Source organism: Mastigoproctus giganteus, chromosome 1, assembly GCF_048544385.1.
Source record: "Mastigoproctus giganteus isolate SK-2022 chromosome 1, ASM4854438v1, whole genome shotgun sequence".
Lineage (NCBI taxonomy): Eukaryota > Metazoa > Arthropoda > Arachnida > Uropygi > Thelyphonidae > Mastigoproctus > Mastigoproctus giganteus.
Window position 1 is genome coordinate 212,757,905 of NC_143575.1, and position 22,557 is coordinate 212,780,461.

A 22,557-nucleotide genomic window follows, 5' to 3' on the forward strand; every position below is an offset into this window, starting at 1 on the left:
ACCCGCAAAAATTCTGAGGATAGCCGTTGACACAGCCAATAACATCAAGGCTGAAAGGAAAAAAATAACCATAAAACTCCACGAACTATGGTAAACAAATTGGGAGCAGGAAACCAGAGGCTGGTTTTCAAAAAGTTTCTGCCACAAGTGGCAATGGTTAGCCCAAAGCCACCAAAGTGGTATGCCTCTGGACTTTTCACAACATTTAGATAGACAGGGCTATAGCTTCCTATAGGCTAAATTAACTTCCTTAGGGTTGCCTGATGACCCAGATTGTTCCTGTGGTGAGAGTCAAGACTGGGCACACATTCTTTATGAATGTATAATTTATGACGTCCCTAGAACTCAGTTAATAGCAGAAATTGGCCTCCTCCCCAGGGGACAAGAACATTTATTCATAATAGAAGAGGACAAATATAAAGCTTTCACAAATTTCACACAAAAGAATATTCAAAATGTGAAGAAATATCCAAAGAAGGGCAATTCAGCCCCCAGCATACAAACAATAACCATTAGCTAAAACACCCAAGTCCCCAACCATGCCCAGATGATGACATTTAAAAACCGACAGGGTGGCTGTATCCAGCAACCTGAGAGACACCAGATTTTGACTAAACCGGATTGACTGGGGTTCCCCCTTCTCCAGACTTACCCTGCCTTGTGTAGAGACCTGGGGAGGGGGTCCCTATATAAAACAAAGAGGAGTGAGATGTACAGGCAGCCAATGCAGCAACTTAGCTAAAAGACATTAGTAAGCTAGTAGCAAGGGGATGCAATGCACAATGAAAGAAGGATGAATGAAATGAATAAATGAAAGAATGTGAGAGAGTGAGTGAATGTACTGGACAATGAATGAATGTGATTGAGTGAAACTGAAATTTTGGTGAAAGGCTGAAAATGTGAAGTTATGGTAAAAGAGAGTGACCCAGCAGGTAAGCAAGAGAGAGAGAGAGAGAGAATGAAAGTAATTTTGGTAAAAGAGAGTGAAGGAAGGTATGAATGAGATTGAGAACATGAAATACACATTAGTTTAGTACAGGAACTCCCCAACTTACGCAATACTCGACTTATGGAGATTTGACTTTACGTAAGTTTTTGTAGGCCAGTGCAAACTTAAAAAAATATGGAAACATATTTTGCATCTGTAGGGATAAATGGAGGTATTGTGAAAATATCATAATGTGAACCCAATGACATTTTTTTTTTTTTTTTTTTGTAATTCGTTCCAAATCCTTGGAAGTTGAAAATTTCGCTATATTACTAAGCTATTTATCTCTCTAAAAGGTCATATTTATAATGGAAATTGCACTACACTTTCATCGTTATCATATGTTCTTGTTATAAAAATCAATTTTGAACGCCATTGTGATATTTTTCTAAAGCACGTTCTGGAGCTCACGACCAAAAAGCAATAAAAACAATTTGCACTTTCCGGTTTATTGGGCTTTTCTGTTAGTGCAGTCTATTATAAACGGGTAGTAAACTCGATCTTATTGCATTTGCAATAATCCTGATAACTGGAATTCTGTGGGTTTTTACGTTACGGTATTATGGTGAAATGTGTTCCCCTTCACTGAAATCTTCAATCATATAAAAAACAAATTTTCAGAAACTTCTCTTCATTCCTATTTACGTATTACAATGATGAAGGGAAAGCGACCGACAGAAAGTGCATGTGCTGGCAATGCCAGGAAACAAAACAAAATTGATTAAGAAGTACAATGCAGGACAAAGTTTGTCATCTATTGTAAGGGATTAGGTCTCCCTGCTTCAACAGTGAGTACTATTTTAAGGGATAGTGTGTGTATAAAAGAACATGTTAAAAGATCAACGCATCTAAGATCAACAGTGAACAGTATAAGTATGGCGAACCTCAAGCCAAGTTCATGGTAAGCAATGGGTGGTTTAATAGGTTCAAGCATTGTGCTGGTTTCCACAACATTAAAGTATGCAGTGAAGTCGCCAGTGCCGATTCTGCAGCTGCAGAGAAATTTTGTGATTGTGTTGCAAAAAAATTATTGATGAAGGTGGCTATTCAACGCAGCATATTTTTAACGTTGATGAGAGTGCCCTGTATTGGAAAAAAATGCCGGATCTAACATACATTTCCAAAGAGGAAAGGACAATGCCAGGCTTCAAGGCTTCCAAAGATAGGGCCATGCTCTTACTTTGGGGCTAATGCAGTGGGAAATTACAGATTAAAACCACTGCTTGTGTACCATTCTGGAAATCCTTGTGCATTTAAGGGTATTAATAAAGCCACCCTACCCGTGCATTTCGGATTGAACCAGAGGGCATGGATAACAATATCTCTCTTTGACGATTGGTTTAAATGCTGCTTCATTCCCAAGGTTGAAAAATATTGTAAAGACAACGATGTTCCTTTCAAGATTTTGCTTCTATTAGTTATGTTCCTGGACATCCTATGCATCTAGATGATTTCAATTCGAATGTGAGAGTCATATTTCTACTGCCAAACACGACTTCACTCATCCAACCTATTGATCAGGTGTTATTTTGAATTTAAAAGCATACTATTTACACACAACATTTGCTCGGGCATTGTCTGCAGTAGACGGTGAGAAAAATTTTACATTAAGAGACTTTTGGAAATCTTACAATATTTACTATGCCATCTTAAACATTAATAAGGCCTGGGCGGAAATTACTAAAAGTTGTTTAAATGGCGCATGGAAGAAAATATGCCCATGGCACTTAAAAGGCTTCGAAGAGTTTGAAAAAGACGAATCATATGAAGAGGTTACAGATAGGATTGTAAAGGTTGCAGAGCTACTTCAGTTGGAGGCTGTTGCCAAAGATGTAGAGGAGTTAATAGAGTAAGAAGAGAAGGAATTATGTAACGAAGAAGTCATTGATTTGCAGGCAGTGATAGTGAAAGAAGAAAATGCCAACGAAGCTCAAGATGAACCAAATGAGGAGATGATATGCTTCATCACCAGAGAGATGGCAAAGGCGAGGTTCGAGAAGATGGAGCCTGACAACGAACGATTCTTAAAAGTTAACAGAGGGGTGAATGATAGATATGCTTGCTTGCTACAAAGAAATCTATGATGAAAAGAAAAAAACCACTGTCCAGTCATCTATTAATATGTTCTTTCGTAAGGTTGAGTGGCCGACCCCTTCTAAATCTCCACAGCCCTCAACCTTTGTAGCGGCGTACTTATCAGCTGAAGACGTCGATTCTGGCAATGATATTCGAGAGGTAAAACTTACTGAAGTTATACACGTCTTCTCTCATTTTTTGTAATTTTATAATTTTTAAATTTTTAAATTGCATGCTTTTGTAATTTTTCCTGTGCATGAGATAAAAAATTGAATAAATACAATAAATAATTCTATTCACTTGTTCGTCTTTTTTGATTCAATCAATTCAGCGAGCACAGTTGCGAGTGCTGCACAAGCATGGGGGAAATTCTGATTTACGTAGAGTTCTGCGGAATGCAACCCATGCGTTAATTCAGGGAGCGGCTGTATAGATGATTAGAGAATAACACTAACACATTACTAACAACATCAACATACCCACTGCATACCTCCCTGGCATGAAAGATATATATAGTCAGGACTGCACTTCAACTGAAAAATAATAGTAAGTTGTGGATCCTGAAGTAGCAGTGCAGTGAGAATGAAATAGAATAAGTGAAAAGAATGTTAGTAAGAATGAATGGAAGTGTGAGTGAGAAAGAACATACCATTAAAATCTTAAGTTACATAAATACTAACCCTTATTTTAACTGTCCTTATTTTTTAATTACCTTATTTAACTAAAAAAATTTCATTGTGTTAAATTACACTATGCACCATTGCATCCACCTCTCTGGTGTCAGAGAGAGAGAGAGATGACGGATATGTGAGAAAAAAAAAAAAAAAAAAAAAAAAAACTAACAGAAAATGCAAGAAAAAAGCATAAAATAGTATAAAATTTTTAAGAAAAAAGTGTAAAATAAAGAATGTAAGCAGAGTATGAATGTAGATTTTGAGTGAAGTAAACTCTCCCCCCCTCCCCCGGAATAGGATGATGGGCAGATGGCTCATTATGGCTCCCTGCCTATCCAAGCGGACACAATGCCATTGCTACTCAGTCAGTGTGGTGTGGGATGCTGACTCTGGTCAGGACTTAACCCCGGGGGCTCACATCTGGTGAGTATGGGCTTGGCACACCCAGGGTCCTGAGCTGGATATCATCATTCTTCTCTTTCTTGGTGATTCCCTACTTCTCTCTCTCTCTCTCTCTCTCTCTCTCTCTCTCTCTCTCTCAGGGTAACTTGGGAATTTTTTTTTTTTTCCTGGTGCAGCATAAGCCTCAGGCTTCCTTGCACCATATGGGTATTAATAATAATAATAATAAACCCTGGCCAGTGTGGGAGAGAGCACCACACAGGCACTCCAACATAGGGATCCCTTTCCCTATGATTTTTCATTCCTACCACCTGGGTTGGTTGTTTTCTTGCTCCCCCTCCCCTTCACCTATTGGGTAATCCCACTGCCATCTGTCAACTCCTACCTCCAGGGCAGGGTGGGCATACTGTCCTGGGGCCCCCACTGTCCCCCTCCTTCCACCAGGTGGGCATCTTTACTACTGCCCCTCTTTCTCTCTACCACTTTAACTCCTCTCCCACTTTCTGTCTTCCGACTTCTACCTTCAATCTCACTTTTGTTTCTTTTTACTGGACACTCCCTGTCTACCACAGGGTTTGCCTCACCAGTGCTTTACACTCCCTACTGCCTGGCCTGCCTCCTCGTGGCACTGGACAGTAAACTAGAGGTTTTTGTGTGAAAACGCAGACCCCTAATCTAAGAGGCTGGATGAACAACACAACCAACACAACTCATACTAACCTACATAAATCTGGCCTTTACACAGTTTTGTATTCATCACATTGCCTGACGTGGAGTTTGGAAAACCCCCAGAGCTGCATTACAATTAACACTATACACTGTATGTTCTAAAAAATTCCAGAACTAGGGATCATAAATTCAAATTACAGGGTTTGAGGTTTAGATGAGATTGTAGGGAGTTTTCTTTTAGCCAGTGAGTTGTTGATTGTTGGAACAGGTTGTGCTCGCAAGTAGTTGAGGCTGACAGTTTGAATAAATTCAAAGGTCAACTGGATACTTACCTGTGTGAGGAGGGAAGCATATAATTTTTCTTTTCTACTTGGTTGTTTTTTTTTGCCAGTGCAGCAAAAGCCTGTGGCTTCCTTGCACTATATGGCAAATACTATTACTATATATCAAAAAAAGAAATGTAAACCATTTAAAGGATGGACAGGATGAGACAAGATCATTCAAATGGGTATGTAGGCAAGGTATTTTGTTTATCACGAAAGTTACATAATACAGAAAGAGATCACGGAGAAGGATTCTTCAATTTCGTTTTGCCCATAAACCGTAAAAATCAAAGAAGAAATAAGTATAATTGGTTACTGAATATAAATTTTGTTTATAAATTGTGGGAAAAGGTATTAGATGTAGTCTGATTGCACTGTTGCTTAAATAATATATAACTCGTGTCTCAACTGGATATTCCAGTGAATTTTTTTTCTCACTCGGTTTGTGTTATAGGAAGAGTTAGAAAGGGACAGATATGTATCATGGTGTGTGGCATTTTACACAGCATGGAATCCTGTTTGTGTAAGTCTGGCACCTGTGTTTGCAGAACTGTCTGTAAAGTAAGTAGGTTTTTTTTAATGTTTGACTTTTTTTCTTTTAGTTATGTATTGGAATATTATGTTGTGATAATGAAGTGAAGAAAAAAAAAAGTTCATCTAATTGCCGTTTCTCTTGGCTCCTTCTCTGGAATTGATAACAAATGAGTCCGTGAAAACTTTATTGGACACTTTCCTTCTGCACACTTGGTAAACAGAGAATGTGTGGGCTGTCAGTCCTCTATCAGCAACCTCTTTTCCATCTAATGGCTTGGTAAGTGGACATTGTGTGTGCCCATTTGTCAGCACCACAATATTTATCATGGGAAAATGCAAACAGAGGTAAATGGCAACAGTGTGCACTCACTCATCAAAATAGTCGTCCACAATAATTGGGAACATAAAATGTAACAGCAATGGCATAAATTGCAACATCAGTAATGACAAAACTGCTAATACAAATTTGTACATATGAAGTTAAAATATATGAGGTGTGCATAAAAATTTCAAGGACTTTTTATCTTTAAATTGGAATGAAGATATATTTGTGGTTAATTGCATTTTAAAACAAGTGATTTTACTGAACAGTTTCCATCGTATTTTGTTTTAAATTAGGGAAAAGTGCAACAGAAACCCACAAAATGTTAAAAACAGTTTTCAGAGAAAACACTGTTGTTTGACAACTTTCAGCAGTTTGCAAAGTTTAGAGAGGACTGCTTATCCATCAAAGATAATGATTCAGTGATTTGTGATCTTATCAGAAGTGATTGACATTAAACCTATTTGCAAAGTTGGCAGTGAAATTGATATTTCTTATAGGATCAAGGACCTTCCATGCTTCTGCTGGCCCCAGCTATAGTGGGCTCGCGAGAACCCATTGTTAATTTTTTTTTAAAAATTTGCGAACCCATTGTTGAAACGATCATTTATTTTACAAATTAAATCCCAAATTCAATTACTGAGTATCCAGAATGGGAACTACGATGGGGCCTCAGGTTCAGCATTTCAAGGGCGCACTCGACCAGTTATGTATTTTAAAATTGCTTAATTTTTGATTTAATTACACTACCTGACAAAAATTTTTTTTCATCATACCTCTGGAATGAAAGTTGGTTATTCTGAACAAAATTAATGTCCTGATTATGAAAATAGCAATCTTTTACATCTGTCATGTCTACATCAAAAGATATGCACATTTTTTAAATTCCTTGTTTTTATACAGTATCAGCATACATGGTTGTAACACAGTGTATGTTACTTAGACATGTTTCCCACTCAATGATTTCCTTTTATACTCCAGATTGCTTTCCCGTTTAAGGAACCAACAGTAATCTCCCATCATGGCAGAGTCCCAGCAACCTTGGTATCATTTTTCCATTGCAGATATGTCCTGGTGGAAGCACTCTACTTGTTCATCATGACATCTGATAAGTTTTCAGGAAAGAAATCCAGATGGGAATGAAAGAAATGCATTTTCAGTGACATTCAGCACCCCATGTTCTTGTAACATTTCAGCAAGTTTGTCACCAGTTGCTCATCTCCATTATAGCCTTAGTTGCTAATGCGCCAATAAAATCCAATCCAATCCAAACCAAACCAAGCTCATAGTTCTCTTCTTTTCTCTTTCCAAGGAATTCGTGTACCACAGCCTTGAAAGATCTCCTTGCAGCCAGTTAAACATCATTCAGGTTTCTTTGAAATTCTTCATCTTTTAGGAGCTTTCTTATTTGAGGTTCTATGAAAATTCCTTCCTTCAGCTTTGCATGAGTTAAATTTGGAAACATTTTCAGTAAATATGCTAATCCTCTGCTTTCTTTGGTGCCTTAGTGAAATTCTTAATCAGTCCAAGCTTGATGTGTAAAGGGGGAAGAAAAACCTTTTGTGGATCAACCAATAGAACATACCTTACATTGCTTTTGCCAGGAACATATTCATCTCTCTTGTCCCAGTGTTGTACAATGTGGTGTTTGGCTGTTTCACGACTATCCCACAAACACAGGAAACAACAGTATTTAGTGAAACCACCTTACAACCCAACAAGCAGTGCGATCACTTTGAAATCACCACAAATATTCCAACCATAGTCATTGTAACTTATAGCAGCAAGAATCTGGGACATATTATTGTAAGTTTCTTTCAGACCAATAGCATGAACAAGAGGAATTGATGGTAAAGTATTTCCATTATGAAGCAATACTGCTTTCAAACTTAGTTTTGACGCATCAATGAACAAATGCCATTCAGAGGTATTGTGATCAATGTTCAGTTCATGCATAAGACCAACGACATCTTTGCAGACACACATGTTGTTTTCCATTGCAAAATATCTTGAAAACTCTTCATTTTGCTTATGGTATATTTAATGTTTGTACCTTTGGCGAGTAAGTTCCGCTGTTGTAGTCTGGATCCGAGACTACAACAGGGTAAGCCCAAGTCTCTGATCAAGTCTCTTAATTCTTCTTGTTCAATGTAGTGTGGGGCCTTTTCTTTTTCTGGCTCGTAGTCCAAATCATGTGAAGTATATGGTTCCGTGACATCTGGTAAAATGATTTCTTCTGTACCTTCGTCACTACTTCCAATACCCCAAGATTTTGATGGCACAGGTACTGGCAGTTCTTTACCGTGTGGCACTGGCCTAATTGCTGATGGGATAGTTGGATATTTGATGCAGTGCTTGCTCTTTTTGGAAATACCTTTTATTTTTGTCATGCAGAAATAGCAGTCGTCGAAATGATTCTTGGGCTCGCGCCACACCATAGGGACGGCAAAATGTAATGCTCTCAGCTTGCCATATAACCACAGCCTTAAGTTCGTTGTACAAGTAATACAACAGATGTGTGGAGCCCAATTTTTTTCTTGGTCACCGATCTTGCAGCCGAAGTACAATGAATATGCAACTTTTGTGACATTGTATATTTTCTTCCTCTGAGTTTTTGGGGTTAAGTGTCCACAAACATAGCAGGAGTTGTCTGGGTGATTGATGCAAGCTCTGTGCTTTGTCTTCTCCATTTTAACAATGCATTAACTTAAAAACAGTAAAAGCAGTTGGTAAATTTGAACAGAAGGTGAATTCTTTCAGCGTAGTTTGTCTTACACCATATATTGAACACTTGAATGGTGTAATAAAATTGATAAAAATACTGACTTGTCTGGAAAAGTGCATCAAAATCAAAACATACTATATTGCAAAAACAGTAATGATGTACTTGCTTAACTTTTAGCAAAATAAACAAAACCAACCAAAAGTTAATAAGCTTAAAAATTGTATTTCAAACAGTAATGATATCTTTGTACAGAATCCAGTTATCTATCTACATCTTAAAACTGACACGTGATAGGAAATTTTTATGATTGATTTTAAATTCTATTCATAAAACTTGACCAGAAACAAGCATTGATTTGCTGGAGGTAAAAATCATGTTGGGTAATGTTACAGTCGGACCTCTGTTTAACAAACTTCTTTATAGTTTTTTTTTTTACTTCCTCTTGGTAATTACATTTAAAATTGTTTGATATAATTGTTCCATAGAACGAAGAAAATTTGCATATAACAAACAGATTACGAGACAACTTTGTATGCATTGTTCCCACCTCTGGGCTTTTGACAATTTAGACAATTAGAAAGCATGAATTAAGGGTTAAAGGGATTACCATTCTGCAATATAAGTGGTGCCCGTATAACCTGTGCAGCCACCTATACCACATACCGAGAAGGCACGCTAGTCAATATGCTTCCATAGTCAGTCAGAAGATTAAGGCATATTCCTGACATGGATGATAGCCTCTTGTCAACCTGTGTTGTGGTTTCCCCTTACTCCAGCAAGCAGTCATCTGTATTTTTGGAGAAGTGAGGGATCCCACACTTTCTACAGTAAATTTCTCTAGTCTATGTTTACATGGTCACAGTAGCTGAATATCCAAGTGATTCCAACATTTTGGACAGTATTCAAAGAAGCGACGTCGGGGGGGGGGGATTAGGACAACTAAAATATTAAATAAACTTTCCAAGGGCAAAACGTTGGCAGATTTAGAAACTGCATCGAGGCTTCGCTGTGAAGAAAATGTTCCAAAATATAATGGCATACAGGCAATAATACTACAAAACAAAAAAAACTGTATGCATTATATCACAAATCCCCAAAAAACCAGTGTGAGTTAAGGATGTTTGCTAACGAACTTCATGTGTTCAGGCCACAATGGGCAGCTTGTAGCCTGCGGGCGGCAATTGTGGTTTGGAGGAATTATGCTTTGGGTAAACATTTTGAATTTAAATATTTAAATATTCGGGATTATTAAACCGACTTTTAAATCTGGAATTTCTTGACGATTTAGCATTATTGACATCCGGCAGGATGTTGATCTTACCTTTAAGAAGTTGCAGCATCACTAAATTAAAAGCAGATAAATTAATTATTTGAACTCAATGCTATTGCTAATTTTAAAAATTCTGAAGGAAATTATGAAGCTAAAATTGAGAGCACGTTGAAGTCGAAAGAATTTGAAGGAATCGAAAGTAAGAACACATTAAAAAATTACCTTGTGACAAGCTATTAAACTGCCTTGTTTTATCCTTAAAGGATCAGTTATTAATGCAACAGAGTAATTTTAAATAAAATGAAGAAAATAATGATATCATTGATGATGAGGAATTGAAAGAAATTTTAAACATATGCTACCCGGAAATGTGGAAAATGGAAGAACTTTCATCTCCATGGCAAGATGGTTTGACGAATAAGAAATTTAAGTTTTCTAATAAAAATATGAAATAAAAATTAATGATTTTAGAGATTTTGTCGAAGACAATTTATCTCTAAAATCGAGTGAAATTCCCTTTCCTTTTCAATTAAAAAAGCCAGAAATATCCTTAAAACCATTGCGATGAGTAGGGCTGAACAATTAAACACATTGCAGATATGACAACACCATAAACCTAAATGGAAATCGTTGCTTCAGTTTGATTTGAATTGTAATCACTGCTCTGCTATTGAGCGAAGCAGAACATCGACAACAAATATTAATAAAGAAGTAAATTCTATATGCAATTTTTCGAATAAATTTTTCTTGAATATTTGTGTAATAATTTTTTTCATGTAATCTGTGATTTTTGTGTGCCTTTTTCCAGAATAGTTTCTTTTTTATGTAATATTTGTTTTTATATTCTAGAATGTTTTGTGATAGTATTCGTGATATGGGAAATGTTTCATGTATTTTTTATTTGCAATATTAAAATTTTATCATGAAAAATGTATCTATTATATTTCCCTAATTTTAAAAAATAATAAAAAGTTGGCAAACTGCGAGCCCACTGTTAAAATATTTCCCTAGTTATAAAAAAAATGAATAAAAAGTTGGCAAAACTGCAAACCCGTTCTTAAAATATTCACAGCTCACCACTGGCTGCCCACACTTTTTTTTCCAACTTTATTGGTGATGAATTGTAGGTGCGTGGTTATGACCTGGAAACAAAGGCCCAGTTCTTTCATTCAAAGACCACCTTCTTCAAGGCCCAAAAAAGTAAAACAATCTTGATCAAAAGTCGAGGCAAGACATTCTTATCATATTTTTTGACTTGCAGACTTTTTTGTTACGAATTTGTTCCCACATAGTCAAACAGCTAACTAGGAATACTAAAAAAATAGTTCTGTGGCAGTCATATAATGAGTTAGCATTAGTTAGAGGCATATGATGCAAGAAAGCAAGCTTATACAGCATCAGCCAAAAAAAAAAAAAAAACTTCCACTTCACCCCTCCGTTCATTCGAAATACCTGTCCAGCTGAGCCTTAAATTTATTTAGGCTATCAACTTCCCCAACAAGGGATGGAAGTCTGTTCCACCAACCAACTACCCGCTGGCTAAAGGCAAATTTCCGTACATCTGTCTTTCCTCAATTTGTATTTATGCCCTCTCAGGCGATTATTCTGAGCAAGATTTGGATTAAGTGGCTGGAAAAAGTGGGATGCAAGTGCATTATGACAACACCATTGCGCACTTTCCATTCAAGAATTTCTTGCAAAGCACTTCATCAGGTGTTGCCATCTTGGCTGTCAAGCTCCTGGTTTTTGTGTTCTTTTCAGCAGTTAAAGTTTACCATAGAATGGTAAATATAGAATGCAAAGTTCACTCTCTCTCTCTCTCTTCAGGTACAAATTTTTTGTGAATCACGCCCTTTCATTGAAAAACTTTTTTTTTTTTTTTTTTTTTTTTTTATGAGAACCCCAAACACGAGAGGTATTATAACCTATAGTACTTAGTACCGTGCTTGGGTTGAACTTGATTAGCAATAGCCCCTTCGACTTCTTTAAATGAAACGTTTTGTGATTTGGTGATGGTTTTGAAGTCCACTGCATGCTCTGATGCTTCATCTCTGGATCGTACAGAAACACCCAACACTTATCTCCAGTTACATTATAGTTGAGGAAATTAAGATTGTCTTTACAAGTCTGGATGAAGTCTGCTGTGCAGCATAAATTTTGCACTGACCTTCCTTTTCCTTAAATCTTCATGAAGAATTTAACAAATTATCTCCTTATTCATCAGCCATCATTCTGACGATCGACTGATTATCTCTTGCCACAATTTCTCAAACTTATGCAATTCTGCCCTCATTTTAAGAGGGTGATGGATGCCAACTTCTTGGGTCATCATGAACATCCTCACATCTGTCTTTGAACCACTTATACCATTCAAACATTCTGGTGTGACTTAATGTTTCATCATCATAAAACATTTTAACATTTCATATGTTTCTGTTACAGATTTTCCCAGTTTAAAGCGAAATTTGATATTCTTTTGTTGCTCCATTTAAAAATAGTGCCATGGAACATTAATGCTAAGTTTTAACAATTTTTTTTATTAAACCCAGCTTTATATATAGAGGAAGAAGTACCAACTATAGATGCATTAATGGTGCGTATTGGAACAACGATCTCCTATAATTAGACATAGCTTTTTTCTCAGTCTGTATGTTGAAATCCATCATAATTGCATAGCAATAATTGCACCACAGGCATATTCCAAGGTAAGGCTTAATTGAGGTGTTTAAGGCTTTAAAAGGGTTGAGTAAACTAAATGTTGATGGTATCTTTACTCTTTCTCAGGCAATGCACATTAGGGAACACAACTTTTAAAAAGTTGGTTGCAGAATAGGTGGGGAGTTTGCATTTAGCCAGAGAGTAATTGATTTTTACAATAAAGTTTCTAGTGTTGTGGAGGGAGGAAGTCTGAATGAATTTAAAGGATCAGACAAATTTTTAGAAGAATGGGTAAATGAAATGGTAAAGCTATTATTTTTGTTTTTTACTGATGCTGTAAAAGCTTTCTTTCTTGCGTCATTTTGACAATACAAACATAAGGTGGTGCATGAAATGTTGGCACATTTAAATTTTTCCTAAGAAACTCATTTATTAATTTTTGTCACACACACATCTATGAATTTTCATGCTCATATTCTTCGAAATAATTCTTATTTTTTTTTCCACATTTGATATATCCTACATTTTAACAAACAAGTTCACAAAGGCATACACCAATGTTTGTAATGATGGCATGTCTTCTTCAGTTTCATAACCCAAATAAACAGTCATTGCTCTCGAGTCCATGGGTGTAGTAGGTTTTCTGTGGAACAACTTTTCTTTCCAGAAATTCCCACAAGTCCCAGTGGTTAAAGTTTGGACTCAGACATGTCCAAAAATACCTTCATTTGTGATGATCATGATAATGACAATATACACAGGCCAAAAACAGCACAGAACATCCAGCACAAATTAGCTATGTGTGGTGGCACCACCTTTTATAAACCACTGGATGCCCATGGGAAGCCAAGTTGCCATGAATTGTGATAGAAAGTCATTATGAAGCATATGCAGTTGCCACTGTGAGTTAATAGTTTTGTTTAAGAAGAATGGTCCATTTAAACCAAGATTTCAGGACGACAATAACAGTCACTTTCCCTCCACAACTACTTTGCTCACAAAGCTGGTGAGGAGGTTCTATTGTCCAAAACCATATGTATTTTCCTTTTTCACAGGCAGGAAAAAGCAGAATATATGATCCTATTGAAATGTAAACAAACTTCATCTGAAAACCTGGTGCTGTGTAACATTCCATTTCTCTCTTTTACTCATGAAGCAAATTGAGATCATCTCTGCATATTATTTTTAAAAAGTTTATGCAGTGTTAATCTTGTATAGCAATATTTTGAAATCCAGTTGAAGTATTTTGGTCCTGGAGGCTATCAAAGACATTATTTCGGGTATGCCAAGCTGTGCTTGCTACCCGGGAATTGAAAACTTTGATGGAACTGATATTCAAGTGCTCAAGTTGGGTGGACCTAATTTTGGCAAAGTCCAGTCGATCACTGACAGCCAAATCCTCTTCTTGCACCTTCACGATGGTGGGACTGTTAGTTTGTTTGGTTTTTAGGAGCATTAGCAACTAGGGCCATATCGCTCCGGGATATGCGGTGGTCATTCCCTGACCTTTCCACATCCTCTGTATTTAGTGGTGATGGGCTCGAACCCTGGTCTAATCAAGAAGCGTGTGCTGCGCACTGCTGCTCCTTCCCACCTGGCTATGGAGGCACCTGACGGACTGGTAGTAACCCTGGGTATAATTCCCATGTGCAAGTCCTGAAATATGGCACCTAGCATACTGGAGATGACCACCCAGATGTGAACTAACGTAAGCAGGGGTCGAGGTGTGGTGCCCACACTACATGGAGGAATGCTGCACCTCTCTGTTACCTGGCAATACTAGGTAGTAAATGACTCTCATCAACCAGTGCAATACCACCACTTTGCTTATTGGAAGCGTGAAGTGATGGAATCCATGTTTAGTCTCCACAGCAAAGCTCCAACAACCCCACTTCTCCCATCTCTTCCATCATGAAGTATGATTGATGTTTTTTTGAGGTTATGATGGACATCATGGCAAGATCCAATCTTCCTTACATTTTGAGGGTACAACTCTATGGTGTTTGCAGGCTGGTAGGGTAGTCCACCAGACTGAACCTATTGGTAACTCTCTAGGAGGCTTCTGGATCAACTAGTGTATCGCTGCCAAAAAGGTCAGGTCATGTTATGTCAAGGAGCTGGATATATTCTTGCCATATGTATACCGTATCCAAAAATTTCATTACTTTGTACAGTATGTCCTCCCCACCTTTTCTTACTACTGAATACATCATGAATTGTCAAACTAATCTGTGAAAACATATAGATCTCCCAAACACTTTCTCTTTAATTTCACAAATGTATGTGGTCTTAGTTCTAATCTCAATGATGCTCATTTCCACTTACAGTATGCCAAACCCCACGTACTTTTTCTGACAAAATCCCATTTATTGGTTGATTCAACTATTGCTCATCTCGATTGTCTGAATAATTCACTGTATGATTCCTTTCGCTTCAAAGGTGGTAATTGTGCATATGTCTGTTGTGATATTCCCCGTCAGAGACTAAGTAATTTGGAATCTCCTCTTTTTGATATTCTCTGGCTTAAAATCTCTCTACCACATTCTATCAAATTCCTGTTGTGTCTATCATATCATACTCCCAACTCCAATGATCACTTGGAACTCTTTCACTTCCTTTCTTGGTGCCTCCATAGCCAGGTGGGCAGGAGCAGCAGTGCGTAGCACATGCTTCTTGATTAGACCGGGGTCGAGCCCGTGAGCCACCAAATACTGAGGATGCGGAAAGGTCAGGGAATGAACACTGCATATCCCTGGAGCAATATGGCCTTAGTGGCTAATGCTCCTAAAAAACCAAATAACAACAATATAACAACAACTTCCTCTCTTTGAAACTTGACTTTCTCCAGTCCAACCTTCCTAACAGTGAGGTAATTTTCTTTGGTGATTTTAATGTTCACAAGTCCAGCTGGCTTTCTTTTTCTAGTCACATGGACCCAACTTGTCGAGATTCTGAGGCTTTTGCAGTTACTAATGACCTTGCACAGATTGTTCATTTACCTACCAGAATATCTGACAATCCTAACCACACAGCCAACATGCTTGACCTTCTCACACACAACCCTTTAAGTACATGGTTGAGGAGAGTGGTCCTTTAGGCACCTCAGATCAAAATTTGGTGATGGTCTCTTCTCCAATGGTCCTTTCTCTCATGGAAATCGTAAACATAGTTTTCCTAATGATAGCACATTGCATTCCACCAGTTTGAGAAACCTTTCTCTGCACAAACAGCTTCAACTTCTCGAATATCTGCTACCAATTCCTTAAATGCTGATCTCCAGGTAATTCTCCAGTGGGACAAATAACTTAATTGACTTCATTCTTTCTAAAACTATATCTTCCAAAAAAGGATTCTTTCGCTCCTATGCTTATCTTTGATGACATTCTGATTTCTAGGCAAGTTTATACTTTGTATATCTTTATTGGGGATTACCCTGACTTCTAATCTCTCTTGGAATAAGCACATTACAAATAGTGCTTCCTCTGCATATAAAAAAAACTGGGTTTTCTCTTTTGCTCTCAGTGTTACTTTTCTTCCAAAGAGCTGTTCATTCAATACAATTGCAAATTTTTTTTGCAATACAATTATTTTATTTGCAATAATTTTGCAATACAATTATTTTATTATTTTATTTTATAATATTATTTGCAATACAATTGCAAATAATATTTCATGGTAGGGCAGATTGCAAATCTGCCCTACCATGAAATATTGTTCCCACATCTGGGGTTGTGCCCCCAAAACCTCTCTGTCTTCTAGATTCCATTCAAAAGAGGGCAGTTAGATTAACAACTCATCTCTAATAAAGTCTCTCCACTCTTTCTCATAGACGTTCTGTTATAATATCTATACAGATATATAGATATTTGTATAGATATTTTCATATGCACTGTTCTTCTGAATTGGCTTCTATAATTCTCGCTCTCTGTCTTCCAAAGCAGTCCAAACATGTGCCACTAGTCAGCATTCTTTTACTGTCAAACTTAAAATCACAGAACGAACATTTCTTCTTCCTCATGCATTCATTCAACTTCCGTTTTCTGGAACAGCCTTCCTTCATACGTATTTCCTGAAAATTACATTTTACAGAAGTTCAAGTCAACAAGTATCCTCTTTCATCTTCTCAACCTTCAGCCCATGCATAGTACTAAGTACTATAGGTTCTAATGCCTCTTGTGTTTGGGGTGTTCATGAAAAAGGAAAAACAGAAAGCAGATATTTAAAGTTTACGTGCTTTTTTTTTTTTTTTTTTTTTATTTCCTAGACAATATATATGTACTTATGATTCACAATATCATCTGGAAAATAGCCTTTTCTATTTATTTGCAGCATAAATAAAAAGTTATTAAAAAAAAATTGTTTTAGATTTTTTCAAGAGTGAAGAATTTAAATGAAATTGTTTTTATGTGATTAAATGAAAATCACTTTTAATGCATTTCAAAAGCTGGTAATATTGCCAAATAGTAAAATTTCATTTCTAACAGTTCTTATTCAGCTAATAGTAAAAACAGCAAAATCACAAGGTTAATCTGAATAAAGTATTAATACTTGTTGCTCTCTCCGTATTAGGAGAACAAAACTCAGAAAAGTTATGATTATGTACAATGAACATACTTTGTTATCCACTGCTTTTTATGTAAAAAAAAGTATAGTTAAAAAAATACTGTGTCATTTATTCTTTACAAGCAGGGGTGGGCAACCACCAGCCCGCTAATGTCTGTAATTCAGCCCACGGTTGTTTTCAAAAGATATATAAATAAAAAATGACGGGCCTTTATTATATATATTTTTGAATTAATGGAATTTCTGACATAAATTTAGAAAATACTCTGTGCAGTGCTGCGGCAAATATCCATTAACTGATAAAAATAAACAGTATCAAGTCTCTCATTAAATATTATAAAAATAAAATATTGCAATTTTTGTTACTAAAATTGTATTTATATTTTGTTACTATTGTATTTTTGCAATTTTATCTTGAATTTGTATTTCATTTTTCTTATTAATAAATTTAATTATATGTACATGTATGTATAACTACTACAATAAATAACACAAAACTGTTTATGACAATTTTTTCATTATACACCATTTTAATAATACTAAAAATCTTGGAAAGCTAAAAAAATTGGCCTACATGAACCACACAGGCATTTTATTTGGGCCACCATTTATAAAAGTTGTTCCCCCCACTTGCTTTACGAATTTTAAATATATGTAAAAAATAGATTAGTCAAAATCTAAATGTTATTATTATGCGTCCCACTGCATATGCTTATTACAAATCTGTTTAACCACGTGACTACTCTTGTTGCAGCGCAGCCGCTAGGTTTGTCTAATGAAAATTCACGCAGTTACTTTGTGGAGAGCATAGTGTATGTGTTGAATTCTTATTTAGCTTACTTAATATTAATAACTAGATGGTACGTATACGTTAATTTAATACCCTTTGATTTAAAATGAATACTATGAAAAAGAGCAAAACGTATCATTTTCATAAAGAGTGGGAACTAGAATACTTTTTTTTGTAAATGATAAAAGAAAAATGTTGTTGTTTGATTTGCAATGCTTCTGTGGCTATACCTAAAAAAGGAAATTTAGAAAGGCACTTCAATGCACTCCATGGTCAATAACAAATGGATTTTCCACCTAATAGTGACCTTATAAAAAATAAATTAAAAGAATTTAAATCCAGATTATTTGCACAACAAAATTTCTTCGTGACACCTAATTTACAATCTAAAGTGAGTCATCTTCTTTCAAGAAAACGCATACCATTTTCTGATGGTCAATTCATCAAAGATGCATTTTTAGAAATAACAGATTCTCTTTTTTGAAAATTTTAAGAACAAAAATGAAATTAAAAGTGCTCTTCAAGATCTGCAATTATCTTGAAATACTGTGATGCGACACATCAAAAAATGAGTAAAAATGCGAGCAAACAATTGCATGCTCATATTGCTAATTGTGTCCTTTTCTTTACAACTGGATGAATCTACAGATGTCAGTGATACAGCTCAATTGCTTGTTTTTATTTGTATAGTTTTCGATGATTCTGCCACTAGAGAAGAACTGCTGGGTATGGTTTTCTTAAAAGAAAGAACTAGAAGTCTATATTTAACGCCTTCAAAAATGTTATTGAAAAAATTAAATTACCACAATTTAAGCTCGTATCAATAACAACAGATGGAGCTAAAGCAACGACGGAGCATCTTAATGGATTCATCGCATTGTGCCAAAAGGATGATGAATTCCCATATTTTTTGAGTTACCACTATCATTCACCACCATGTGTTAGCCAGCAAAAGATTAAATACTAAAAGTGTTATGGACATAGCTTTCAAAATCATGAATTCCATCAGAGGACAATCTCTTCAAAGGAAACTTTTTAAAATGCAACTCGATGAAAATGAACCAGATCTGATATTACACACAGATGTGAGGTGGCTGAGTCGGATTAAGTTTCTACAGAGATTTAAAAATTTGCTCAATGAAGTTAAAAAATTTGTTGATCAAAGGGGAGATGATTATCAGCAGCTACAAGATACAGAGTGGTTGTGTGATTTGGCTTTTTGTCAGATTTTACCAGTAAATTAAGTTATCTGAAGTTGGAATTACAAGGAAAAAATAAAAAAATGTGGGTGGCATGATTAGTAGTATTTCTGCATATAAATATCAATTTTTGACAATGGCTAAGGAGCTCAAGTTGTTCACAAGGGTCATTACTAACAGATTAGAAAGAATACTTGATGAGAATCAACCGAAAGAGCAAGCTGGCTTTAGGACAGGATTCTCAACTATGGATCACCTTCACGTAATATCACAGCTAATGGAGAAAGCAAATGAATATAAAACACCATTATGCCTGGCATTTGTGGATTATGAAAAGGCATTTGACTCCATACAGCATAAGGCAATGTTTCGGGCACTGGAAAGACAAGGCATAGATACCCCATATATTATGATTTTGAAGAAAATATATGAGAGTGCTACCTCCTTTATTAGACTAGACAAAGACTGTAGGAAATTTAAAATCGAGAACGGAGTTTGACAAGGAGACACAACATCTCCGAAGCTGTTTACTGCTGCCCTTGAGGAAGCTTTCAGAAGATTAGACTGGTCGCTGTTGTTGTTGTTATTTGGTTTTTAGGAGCATTAGCAACTAAGGCCATATTGCTCCGGGATATGCGGTGGTCATTCCCTGACCTTTCCGCATCCTCCGTATTTGGTGGTCACGGGCTCGAACACCGGTCTAATCAAGAAGCGTGTGCTACGCACTGCTGCTCCTGCCCACCTGGCTACGGAGGCGCCTAGACTGGTCGCAGAAAGGAGTCAATGTGAACGGAGAGTACCTAAACCATTTACGATTTGCAGATGACATTGTGGTCATAAGCCACAATCCCAAGGAATTACAGGAAAATCTTAATCAGTTATGCGCAGTTAGTAAGGATTTTGGACTAAAGATGAATATGGCTAAAACAAAAGTAATGATGAACAAGTATGCCACAGAAAGGGAAATAATGATTGAAGGAGCAGTAATTGAAAAGGTGGAGTCATATACTTATCTGGGACAAGTTATTAGCTGTAATAATGATAAATGGCTGGAAGTCAAGAGAAGAATAAATTTTGGATGGATAGCATTCAGGAAATATAGTCACATACTGAAGAGCAATATCCCAGTTTGTCTGAAACGTAAAATAATGAACCAATGTATACTCCCCACCACGACTTATGGAAGTGAAACTTGGGCACTCACCAAAAGAATGGAAGAGAAGCTGAGAACTACACAGCGAAGAATGTAACGAATTATATTGGGAACCAGACTGTTAGATAAGAAGAGAAACACATGGATTAGGCAGCAAACTCAAGTAAAGGACATTCTTATCAAAACTAAAGAACTAAAATGGTCTTGGGCAGGACACATAGCTCGAAGACATGATGACAGATGGACTAAGAAAATAACAGAATGGTACCCAAGAGGAGCTAGAAGAAAACCTGGAAGACAAAGGCGGAGATGGATAGATGAAATTAATGAGTTTGTGGGTAGTAAATGGATGGCCAGTGCTCAAAACAGAAGGAACTGGAAAGTTGCTGGAGAGGCCTTCATCCTGCAGTGGATTGAAAATGGCTGATGATGATGAAGGAGCTCAAAGAAAAAAAAATTCGATCATTTTGCAAAAATATCCTGTTTTTGGATTTAATAGTGAGAAATATGTTTCTGAAATTGAGAAAGTTATGGATGATTTTGAAACCGGATTCAGTGACTTTTAAACAATTGAAGACATTGTTCAATATATTTCTCATCCATTTAATGTCGACTTAGATACGAAACAAATTGCAGAAAAATTCGCTGAGATTTGTCACACTGAGAAAATATTACTTGAAAATTAAATTATTACATTGCAAAACGATATCTTTCTATAAACCAAATCATCAGAAAAAGAAATTTTACTTTTGGAAATATGTTTGCCGAGAAAAGTACCCAAATGTAAAAAAATGCAGTGAACTTTTAAATTCCTGTTTTGGTTCCACATATCTGTGTGAATCGGCCTTTTTGTATTTAAAACAAACAAAGACTAAGAATCACTGTAATCTTACGGACTTGCATACAAAATATTATTTACAGTTGGCTTCAGTACCATATTTCCCCATGTATAAGATGCACCTTTTTTCGAAAAATTTGGGGTCTAAAAACCGGGTGCGTCTTATACAGTGATTGTAGATTTTTTTACTTGCATTTCCCCCTTTTTCGCGCTTGTTGTCTTTATGCTCATTGTTTCGCACTTGTTACTGGTATATTAGGTTATGTTTTGCCACGTTCTGCCCAGAAATGGCTCAGAAAAGATTTTCGTACAGTGCTGAATTCAAGTTATGAGGAGTTGTATGAATTTTATGATGAATAAAACTTGAGTTCAATAACTTCATGTAATACATTTTTTTTCAAATTTCGGGCCCCAAAATTAAGGTCTTATACATGGGGAAATACAGTATATCACATATCTCAGATTTTGAAAGCTTGGCAGATGATATGAAGACACAAACTTCACATAAATTAAAATTTAAATACATATGAATTTAAAATAAGAATTCTGAATTGTGTTTATTTAAAAATTAATAAACAACATTTGTCAATACAGTCAGTCCTCATATAACATGTGTTTACACTACACGAATTCGATCATACACGATTTATAAATAGGGGAACGATATTTTATATAACACGAATCGAATTTGCTTATGCACGATTCGCCTTTGTGTTTACAAGAAATGGCAGTCGAACGCGGAATCACCCAATCGAACGCAACACGATAGGAATGAAGAGAAGATTCTGAAAATGTATTTGTTTTTTCTATCAGTGAAGGGGAAACACATTTCACCATAATAACGTTTGTTTGTTTGTTATTTGGTTTTTAGGAGCATTAGCAACTAAGGCCATATTGCTCCGGGATATGCGGTGGTCATTCCCTGACCTTTCCGCATCCTCCATATTTGGTGGTGACGGGCTCGAACCCCAGTCTAATCAAGAAGCGTGTGCTATGCACTGCTGCTCCTTCCCACCTGGCTACGGAGGCGCGCCATAATAACGTAAAAACCAACACAATTCCAGCTATCGGTATAATCGCAAATGCAATTAGATCGAGTTTACTACCAGTTTATAACAGATTCCACTGGCAGAAACGCAACTGGAAATTGTTTTTATTGTTTTATGGTAGTAACCCCTAGAAATGTGCTTTAATAAAATGTGAGGTGTTAATAGTGTATCTCTGTCTTTACGGTGTTGTTTATTCAGTTGCTACACGTGCAGCTTTGTTTATGTGTATCAAGCGTGCTTAGAAGTCCCAAAATAAATTTATGATTCAGTGAATACAAGACATTCTGTAAATAGGGTAATGTTGATTGTGGAAATTACAAACGG

General features: G+C 36.3%; 1 protein-coding gene across 1 annotated transcript in view; it reads left to right on the forward strand.

Annotated features, from left to right (window-relative positions):
• Nucleotides 1-22,557, forward strand: part of LOC150091504 (thioredoxin-related transmembrane protein 2 homolog) — an 89,542-nt gene that overhangs the window by 40,969 nt on the left and 26,016 nt on the right. Inside the window, exon 5 of the mRNA XM_090384238.1 lies at nucleotides 5,587-5,693. Within this exon, the coding sequence (XP_090240364.1) occupies nucleotides 5,587-5,693 (107 nt within the window). The remainder of the gene's footprint in view (nucleotides 1-5,586; nucleotides 5,694-22,557) is intronic.